This window comes from Bison bison, unplaced genomic scaffold, assembly GCF_000754665.1.
Source record: "Bison bison bison isolate TAMUID 2011002044 unplaced genomic scaffold, Bison_UMD1.0 scf7180017864518, whole genome shotgun sequence".
In the NCBI taxonomy this organism is placed as follows: domain Eukaryota; kingdom Metazoa; phylum Chordata; class Mammalia; order Artiodactyla; family Bovidae; genus Bison; species Bison bison.
The window spans coordinates 13,222,653-13,232,973 of NW_011495071.1; the positions used below are offsets into that span (position 1 = coordinate 13,222,653).

At 40.1% G+C, this 10,321-nt stretch overlaps 1 protein-coding gene across 2 annotated transcripts in view; it reads left to right on the forward strand.

Annotated features, from left to right (window-relative positions):
• SAAL1 (serum amyloid A-like 1) overlaps positions 1-10,321 on the forward strand; it is a 25,471-nt gene that overhangs the window by 6,757 nt on the left and 8,393 nt on the right. For both annotated transcript variants that reach the window (XM_010830517.1, XM_010830518.1), the window contains 6 exons: positions 1,842-1,921; positions 4,181-4,240; positions 4,374-4,489; positions 4,836-5,016; positions 7,496-7,578; positions 7,667-7,855. In XM_010830517.1, coding sequence (XP_010828819.1) covers positions 1,842-1,921; positions 4,181-4,240; positions 4,374-4,489; positions 4,836-5,016; positions 7,496-7,578; positions 7,667-7,855 — 709 coding nt within the window. The remainder of the gene's footprint in view (positions 1-1,841; positions 1,922-4,180; positions 4,241-4,373; positions 4,490-4,835; positions 5,017-7,495; positions 7,579-7,666; positions 7,856-10,321) is intronic.

Below are 10,321 nucleotides of genomic sequence, written 5' to 3' on the forward strand. Positions count from 1 at the left end.
AAATGTGAGGCTCCAGACAGCTTTTAAAGTCCCCCCTGGTTATTCCAGTGAGTAGCTAAGGCTGGAAAACTGGGTGTTTGGTTGGAAGTTCAGTTATTCCCTCTAGTTTTTAAGGGCAAGGTGTGTGCTGCTCTTCTGCCCCCGTTTTGTTTACCGCTTTCCCTACATTTGACCACCCACATTTTATTGAAGCTCTTTACTCATTTAACTTTGGTGCCACCCCACTCTCCTGGTCTCTGACCTCTCCAGTCACCTCTCTGTTACTTGTTTTGCCTTTTTAATTTCTTCCTACATGCTTCTTTTAAGGTGTACATCAGATCCTTTGTCCTCTTTTTATTCACTTACTTGGTGAGTTCATCTACTCGACACCTTTCTTTAAGTGGCAAATCTGTGTTTGTGGGATGCCTCCCTTCTGATTTCTGGTGTTCTGTCTCTGACCTTTTATCAAGCACTGTCTGCTTGCATGCTGCATTTTCTAATCCAGAATTGTGTATGTTCAAACTCAGTGCTTGTTGCACTTATCCAGTTTTCAAAATCACATGATGTGCTTGATAAACAACTTCCCACACCCTACTCTGGGGATTCTGATTCAATAGATCTGAGATGGGACATGGAAATTGGTATTTTCAGTACATTCCCTGAGTGATTTTTATTTTCTAGCAAGTTTGGAAGCACTATCCTAACTGAATTCATTGTGTTCTTTCCTGTGCTTTCTTTTCTAATTGTTTTTGTCAATGGAACCAATCTGTCCTACTGGAGAAATAAAACAACTTGAAACCTACGAGTTATGTTCAGTTGCTTCTCTTTCCTCCCATCATATTATTCTGGTTTCACTTGAGTCTTTCTCCACTTGATCCATTTCTATACCTGCCATTGCCACCCTCATCTTCCTTCACCTTGATTTCAGAGATGCAGTGTGAGATAGTGGTTAAATGCTTAGCCTCCGGAATTTTGTTGTTTTCTAGTAGGAGATCTTGGGCAAGTTGTTTAACTTCTCTGTGTTTTGATTTCCTCATCTGAAAAATGGGGATAATGATGGTACATACCTCATAAATTATTATATGAAATGGTACATGGAAAGTGCTTAGGGTAGTGCCTGGGAATAGTAAGTGCTAAATAAGTATTAGCTGTTACTAGTCAAGTTAGCTTCTTTAAAAAATTTTTCACTATCATGTGTTACACATTTTGCTGCCAAAATAATTTTCCTAAAATATTACAGTATGTTGACCACTTTCTTGAGGACCTTCATGACTTCAGATAACTCAGATAAAGTCTAAACTCTTCAACATGACATTTAGGGCCCTTAATCCTGATCCTTTCCATCTGCTGGATTTATCTCACGCTCTCCTCCCACCATGTGCTACTAACATTGGGTTGGCAAAAAAGTTTGTTTCTGTACAATGTCGTGGAAAAACCTGAACGGACTTTTTGTCTGACCAGTAGCTGTGTGCCAATACAGGCAGCTTTCTGTGTTAGCCTTTGTTCACTCTGTTGCATTATTCCTTCCTGCCTTGGCTGACGCTTTCCCTCTCATTTGAATGTCTGTCTTGTTTGTACATTCAAATCCTATCAATCAGTTATGACTCAGTTCATCCATAAGATTTCTTCTTCCACAAACTCCTGCCTGCCTTTGATCTTTCTTTTTCATGTGTTTTTCATCTTCTCTCAAATACTACTGGACAGTTGTCAAATTAGGTACAGGCAGTAGGCTCCCCTGTGCTGCTTCCCTTTTTCTCTCCCCAAACTTGGCTCAGTGAAAGTTTTTTTTTTCCAAGTTGTTATTTTTGTATATATGTCTTTCACCTTAGAGCCATTGTGACATGTGAAATTTGATTTGGCAGGAAATCTGTGTGGGAATATTAGGTAATATGGCCTGTTTCCAGGAGATATGTGTGTCCATCAGCAGTGATAAAAATCTTTGGTAAGTTTTACCTCATAATAACTATGTTTTTAAAAGATAGATTCATATTTCATATCCCTAAGGAAATCCTTAAACATAAGAGAGAGGGAAACATGGAATGTAGTACTTCCTTTCTCCTGGTGAGCATGCTCCAGGGACTTCACTGTGTGTTGATGATGGTATCTGAGGGCTTCCATACTATTTGTGGACATGATTCAGAATTTAAACCTGTTTTCAGCATTGGTTGCAAAAGAGCCCGAATAGTCACCCACATGGGATAAGAACCAGTGGGGCAGAGCTTGGCGATGGAGCACCTGACCAGAGTCCAAAACAGTTCAGGTTCAGGGAATCCAGAGGCGCAGAGCTGGAGTCTAAAACAACGAGACTTGTTGACCATAGTCACCCTGAGAATTTTGACTTAGATGGTGGGTGAAATGGCTTGCCAACAGACTAGAGGATACAGGGTTGCCCCTGTGATTCAAAGGCTCTCATACTTCTGCTTAGAGGATAGGTCTCTTCTAATTCTGTTAGTCAGAATCTTAAAGAAATATGTGCCTACGGTAGGTTAAGAAAACTGTTCTAGGTTATTTTCAGGAAGAGCTGTAGGGCTTATCACAGGATTCAAGTACCTGGGGCCTCCAAAATAGAGGTTATTACCTCTTCTAGGTGTGGAAGGACTTTAAGATCCTAGTTTAAAGTATTTATTCTTCCGTAACTTGTAATCATTCATGGAATAAACGATTCAGGATTATGTTTGGTGTCTAGTGATACCTATTATTTTGCCAACAAAGGTCCGTCTAGTCAAGGCTATGGTTTTTCCAGTGGTCGTGTATGGATGTGAGAGTTGGACTGTGAAGAAAGCTGAGCGCCGAAGAATTGATGCTTTTGAACTACAAGGTCCTGAAAGTTAAGGACAGACTGAGGAACTATTCCAAATTGAAGGATTCTAAGGTGACTGCAGCCATGAAATTAAAAGACGCTTACTCCTTGGAAGGAAGGTTATGACCAACCTAGATAGCATATTAAAAAGCAGAGACATTACTTTGCCAACAAAGGTCCGTCTAGTCAAGGCTATGATTTTTCCAGTGGTCATGTATGGATGTGAGAGTTGGACTGTGAAGAAAGCTGAGCGCCGAAGAATTGACATTTTGAACTGTGGTGTTGGAGAAGACTCTTGAGAGTCCCTTGGACTGCAAGGAGATCCAACCAGTCCATTCTGAAGGAGATCAGCCCTGGGTGTTCTTTGGAAGGACTGATGTTGAAGCTGAAACTCCAGTACTTTGGCCACCTCATGCGAAGAGTTGACTCATTGGAAAAGACTCTGATGCTGGGAGGGATGGGGGGCAGAAGGAGAAGGGGATGACAGAGGATGAGATGGCTAGATGGCATCACCGACTCGATGGACATGAGTCTGAGTGAACTCCGGGAATTGGTGATGGCCTGGCATGCTGTGATTCATGGGGTCGCAAAGAGTCAGACATGACTGACCAACTGAACTGAACTGATACCTAGTAAAAATCTGAATGAGTAATATTGACAAGTTTTATAAATTTAATTAAATATTTATCTTAAAAGTAATATGGAACAGTGTACATTGCTGATGAGATGTGCATTTCTTCAGCCACTTTGGGACAGTTGGGCATTACTTAGTCAAATTAGAAGATGCACTGTGACCCAGTGATGCCGCTTATAGGTATATGGTAAGAGAAATTGCACACACAAATCAGGATACTCATACAAAAAGTATTATGACTATTGCTTGAAATAGCCCCAAATTGGAATCAACCCAAATGTTCATCAGTAGTAGGCTGGAAAAATAAATTGTTTTATATTCATTCAATGAAATGCTCCACAGCAGTGAATCTGCAGCTACAGGAACAAGATGGGTAGATTGTAAAGAGATGGTGTTGGGCAGAAGAGCTCAGATGCAAAAGAGTACATACAATATCATTTCTTTCATATAAAGTTCAAAACCAAAATATATAAGTGAACTATAGGGTAAACCAGGAAAATGATTGCTGGAAAAGTCAGGATAGTAGTCATTTCTAGGTGGGAAGGAGAACTGTGATTCGTAAGAGACACAGAATGGCTACAGAGATGCAGCTCTGTTCTATGTCTTGCTTTATAATTGTTGCCCAAGTGTAGATCTGTGTCTTCCTGGTTTTTATGTTTGTAAGCCATATTTTCACAATTAAAATGTTTAAAAAGTTAAACATTCTGTTGTGATATTTGAAATGAGAGAAGTGAGGCATTTTGGGTTACCATTTTTTGTTTTTGTAGCCAGGTATTGCTGCACTGTTTGTATGATTCAGACCCTCCTACTCTGCTGGAAACAAGCAGGTATGCTTTCTTGTTTTTATAGATTCTCTATACTTACCCATAAGGGGACCCAGGAGAATAGAGTTGCCCTTTCCCTCTTGAATTTTCTTTACTGTTTTGAAAGATAGCTATTAAGCTTACATTTTTCACGTAGGTTGTTGCTTACTTGCCTTTCCCAGACAGAAGTGGCCAGTGTCTGGGTTGAAAGAATTCGAGAAAATCCAGCTATTTATGATAGTATTTGCTTTATCATGTCAAGTTCAACAAATGGTAAGTCACCATGTAATCTAGAAAAAAAATCTTTAAAATTATATTTAATTTTTAGGAAACCACATAACTATTTCTAGAGGTCACTTAAAAACTAAGTGTTAGGTGAGAAACTATTTCAGTTCAAGATATAAACTTTCTTCTTAAGCTCTCAAGATACTGATAAATCTCCCACTTGAAAATGAAGGAACACAAGCAAATTTAAACGAAGGTAGTAAACAGATTGCGCTTGGAATAAGTAATGCTTTGATAGGATTTAGCTTTCTTGACATAGTTTTAGGAATTTTGATTAGACTTACTGCTTTAAAAATTTTGTTTCTTATTTCAATGTTGCTTTTATTCTCTGCAGTTGACTTGCTGGTAAAGGTTGGGGAGGTTGTGGACAAGCTGTTTGATTTGGATGAGAAGCTAATGTTGGAATGGATTAAAAGTGGGGCTGTTCAGGCTCTGGACCAACCCCAGGAAGATTCTGAACAGCAGCCAGTGTTTCGAATTGTGCCATGTGTTCTTGAAGCTGCCAAACAAGTGCGGTAGGTGACCTCTTCTGTGCAAAATGTTCTGGGAAAACCCCGTTGCTAGAAGCATCCTTACATATGTCTTCTTAGTTTCCTTTTGGCGGGATGAGTAGCACATAGCTGATCTTTGACAGGTTTGATTCACTACTAATATTGGTGACAGTGTATTTGCTCTTTGCAAGAATCATAATGGTTGCAAAATACCTGTTCTGATACTAATATTACTTGCTGCTAAGTCGCTTCAGTCGTGTCCGACTCTGTGCGACCCCATAGACAGCAGCCCACCAGGCTCCCCTGTCCCTGGGATTCTCCAGGCAAGAACACTGGAGTGGGTTACCATTACCTTCTCCAATGCATGAAAGTGAAAAGTGAAAGTGAAGTCAGTCAGTCCTGTCTGACTCTTAGCGACCCCATGGACTGCAGCCTTCCAGGCTCCTCCGTCCATGGGATTTTCCAGGCAAGAGTACTGGAGTGGGTTGCCATTGCCTTCTCCGTAATATTACTTAGAAGTAGGGTAAAATCTTCTGCAGTTTTGTATAATTTTATATCAAATGGAAAAGATTTTCTTTGTGCTTTATTTTTTACTGGCCATGTGACACCTTCTTCATTTAGTGTCAGGTATCATTTGTTTTCTTGCTCCTTCCATATATGTGCCAGTGTCGGATAAGTGACTGCCTTTTGGGCTCTGGTATCTTCCTAAGAGTGATTACTAGATCTTTTAGATCACTGAAACTGTTTTTTGCTAGTCATTAGAAAATTAATTTATAAATTGATCTGCCTGCTGGTCAACTCACTGTTAATGCTTTATGCCCTACTTTTTTTTTGGCTACTCCCTGTGGCTTGTAGGATCTTAGTTCCCTGACCAGGAATTGAACCTGGGCCTTCAGCAGTGACAGTGCAGAGTTTTAACAACTGGACTGCCAGGGAATTCCAAATAATCGACAATAAAACCTTTAAATTTTATGTCCTTTATCCAGGTGAGCATAAAACTCATCATTTCCCCCCAGACCTGCTTCTTCAGTATTCTCAATCTCAATAAATGAGGTAATCATTATTCCATTTGGATAATGTGGGAGAAATGTGGAAGCCATTACTGACACTTCCCTCTCCCACCCCTTTCCCATGGCCAGTCAACCTCCAAGCCTTGTTCCTAACTTTTTAAAAACACTTATTTATTTGGCTTCAGCAGGCCTTAGTTGTGGCATGCAGGATCTTTGTTTGCGCCACACAGACTCACTCGTTGCGGTGCACCAGGCTTAGTTGCCCCTTGGCATGTGGGCATTGAACCGCCTGGGGATTGAACCTGCATCTTCCACATTGCAAGGCAAATTCTTAACTACTGGACCACCAGGGAAGTGTCTTTGCCTGACTTTTCTGGAACTTTGTGCCCCTGCCAGGCTACAATGGACAGTTGCACAGCTGGACAGCTGCACCATTCTCTTAACCTGAGTTCCCAGCCTCAAGGCTCGCTTTTCCAGGCCGAGACTATAGAGCTGTCTTTTTAGAACATACACTAATCATCTCACTTTGATGCTTCAGACTCTTCAGTTGCCTTCCTTTGAATGAGGTCCAGATTTTTCTGGCTTAAAAGGCCCTATACAGTGCTTCTCCATCCTTATTCCTGTCCTCTGTTTCAGCTATAGGAAATTTCCTTCAACTGAACCAAGCCATTGTGACTCCAAGCCATTGCACACCATGTTGTCTCTGCCTCCAACATTTCTTTGCCCCTTTCAGGGCAAACTGTTTCTCTTAGGATACATTCCCTGACTCTCCAAACTAAATTAAGTCTGCTACTTGGATATCTTCTAGTGTTACATTCATATCACTTTACTGTTATTTATTATCCCTGTAATTATCGTCTTTGCTTTTAGACAGTAAATTTCATGAAGGTAAGGGTGTCGTGTATGTATCTGTTTTCCCAGCCTCTAACATAGTGCCTGCAAGCTGTAGGTACTTATGAACCATCTTTTAGTTGTCACTATCTTTTCACTTAATTGTGTGGTTGAAGAACTAAGCCTGTGAGTTTAGGAATCCAGACTGTTTATCACAAAAATTATACTTACCAGGTTTTAGTGTTCTCAGCTCGGCTGGTAAGATGATCCTATGAAGTTTTAAGAACATCGTTATTGTCAGTGCTGGGTGCAGTGGGCCTTACAGTTCATTCTGTAGAAGTCTCAGTCACTTTTTGTCTGATGATTCAAGTAAACCAGCATGGTGAAGTATCTGTCACCTGGTAGGTTTCTGCATTGTTACTTTCATGGGCCAAGGTCAAATCGAATTTTTACTTCTTGCCCAGTGTGTGTTGATTGTAGTACATAATATTTGTTTTTTGACTGTTTCCTCCATTAGAATGTAAGGACTTTGTCCTGTTCCCTTTTTTATCCTTAGCATGTAGGGCAGTGCCTAGTACCATGATAAATATTTACTGAATAAATGAATGGTCACAATTCCACAGACTGAGAGTTGATTTAATGCTTTTGCTTTTTGTATTTAGCTCTGAAAATCCAGAAGGGCTTGATGTTTACATGCATATCTTACAGCTGCTCACCACAGTAGACGATGGAATTCAAGCAATTGGTAAGATGTTGAATGGGGGAGCACAATAGGTATTCATTTAATTGTTTTCTGTTTTTTAATTGTTACTTTCTTCATCATCTTTATCAAGTACAGTGTCCAGATACTGGGAAAGACACTTGGAATTTACTTTTTGACCTGGTGTGCCACGAATTCTGCCAGTCTGATGATCCGCCCATCATACTGCAGGAACAGAAAACAGTGCTGGCCTCTGTTTTCTCAGTGTTGTCCGCCATCTACGCTTCACAGACTGAACAAGAATACCTAAAGATAGGAAAAGGCAAGTATAATTTTAGCTCACTAAGTTAAATTCTGGTTCATCAGATGTGTTTGTTGTTCCTTTTATTCCTTTCTTCCATTTTTTTGGTGCTTTTATTCCCTTGAATAAAAAAATACCACATGCTCAGTACAAAAAAAATTTGAATTTATAAAAGGAAATCTAGTGCTTGTAATCTGACCATTCAGAGATAACTACTATACACTCACATCCATACTTTTTTTTTTCTTGTTTTTTAGGCAGCTTTTTTCATTGAGAAGTAAAAATGAATATTTTCCTCTGCAAACACATGGTCTTTCACAGAATAATTTTTTATGACTAATACAATTAAATCCATGACCCATCTAGAATTATTCTGCTGTTACATGTGAGATGTGGTTTCACGTTTTTTCCAGATGGCTGCCCAGCTGCCTCAGCATTGCTGAGTGAATAGACCAGTTTACCCACACGGATTTGAAAGTTCACTGTTCCTGCGTTTTATATTGCCATATGTACTTGATTCATTTCTGTTGCTCTATTCATGTATCCATAGCAATACTGTTTTAATTATTAAGACTTTATGTTTTGATACTTAGTAGGGCTAGTCCTCCTTCATTCTAATATTTCAGTATGTTTTTGACTATTATTCTTTTTTTTAAACACTGAATTAGATTGACAAGTTCCAAACAAAACAAAACCAAACGTCTTCTTGACTTTTTTGATTGAGATGTTAAATTTATAGACTATCTGAGAACATGTGCTTTTCCATTTGTTTAAGTCTTATGTCTCTCAGTAATGTTTTATGATTTTTTTTCATATAGATCTTCATATTTCTTATTAGGTTTATTCGTGAATATTTTGTGTGTTGCTATTGTCTGTGGTATCTTCCACTGATTACTGTTGGAAAATATGAGGACTGTTGGGTTTCTTGGAGAAGGAAACGGCAACCCACTCCAGTATTCATGCCTGGAAAATCCCATGGACCGAGGAGCCTGGTGGGCTACAATCCATGGGGTCGCAAAGAGTCAGACACGACTGAGCAACTTCTGTGTGTGTGTGTGTGTTGGGTTTCTGTATATTAATTTTGCGTCTGTTGCTTAGTCACTAAGTCATGTCAGCTGTTTTCGAACTCATGGACTGTAGCCCGCCAGGCTTCTCTGTTCTTGGGATTTCTCAGGCAAGAATACTGGAGTGCGTTGCCATTTCCTTCTCTTGCTGAATTCTCTTTGTTTTCAGTGGTTGTTCCAGTGGTAATTTTGGACTTTATCTGACACTCCTTTTAGTTTAACCTAGATATGTTTTTTCACTTTTCTGCCTCTTTATTATTTAATGGATTGCCTTGTACCTCTGGGGTTATGTAATAATGGTGATCTTTACCTTTTTCCTCACTTTAATCCGCCATGATTCTAGAGCTTCATTAATCATGATGCTGTTTTAGGCTTAAGCTATTTATGTTGTACCATTTGAGGAGATACTAATCTATTTCTATTTTATTCAGTTCGGTTCAGTTCAGTTCAGTCACTCAGTTGTGTCCGACTCTTTGTGACCCCATGAATTGCAGCCACCAGCCCTCCCTGTCCATCACCAACTCCCGGAGTCTACCCAAACCCATGTCCATCGAGTCGGTGATGCCATCCAGCCATCTCATCCTCTGTCGTCCCCTTCTCCTCCTGCCCCCAATCCTTCCCATCATTAGGGTCTTTTCCAATGAGTCAACTCTTCACATGAGGTTGCCAAAGTACTGGAGTTTCAGCTTCAACATCAGTCCTTCCGATGAACACCCAGGACTGATCTCCTTTAGGATGGACTGGTTGGATCTCCTTGCAGTCCAAGGGACTCTCAAGAGTCTTCTCCAACACCACAGTTCAAAAGCATCAATTCTTTGGCGCTCAGCTTTCTTCACTGTCCAACTCTCACATCCATACATGACCACAGGAAAAACCATAGCCTTAACTAGACGGACCTTTGTTGGCAAAGTAATGTCTCTGCTTTTGAATATGCTATCTAGGTTGGTCATAACCTTCCTTCCAAGGAGTAAGCGTCTTTTAATTTCATGGCTGCATTCACCATCTGCACTGATTTTGGAGCCCAGAAAAATAAAGTCCGACACTGTTTCCCCATCTATTTCCCATGAAGTGATGGGACCAGATGCCATGATCTTCGTTTTCTGAATGTTGAGCTTTAAGCCAACTTTTTCACTCTCCACTTTGACTTTCATCAAGAGGTCTTTTTAGTTCCTCTTCACTTTCTGCCATAAGGATGGTGTCATCTGCATATCTGAGGTTATTGATATTTCTCCCGGCAATCTTGATTCCAGCTTGTGTTTCTTCCAGTCCAGCGTTTCTCATGATGTACTCTGCATATAAGTTCAATAAGCAGGGTGACAATATACAGCCTTGACATACTCCTTTTCCTATTTGGAACCAGTCTATTGTTCCATGTCCAGTTCTAACTGTTGCTTCCTGACCTGCACACAGATTTCTCAAGATG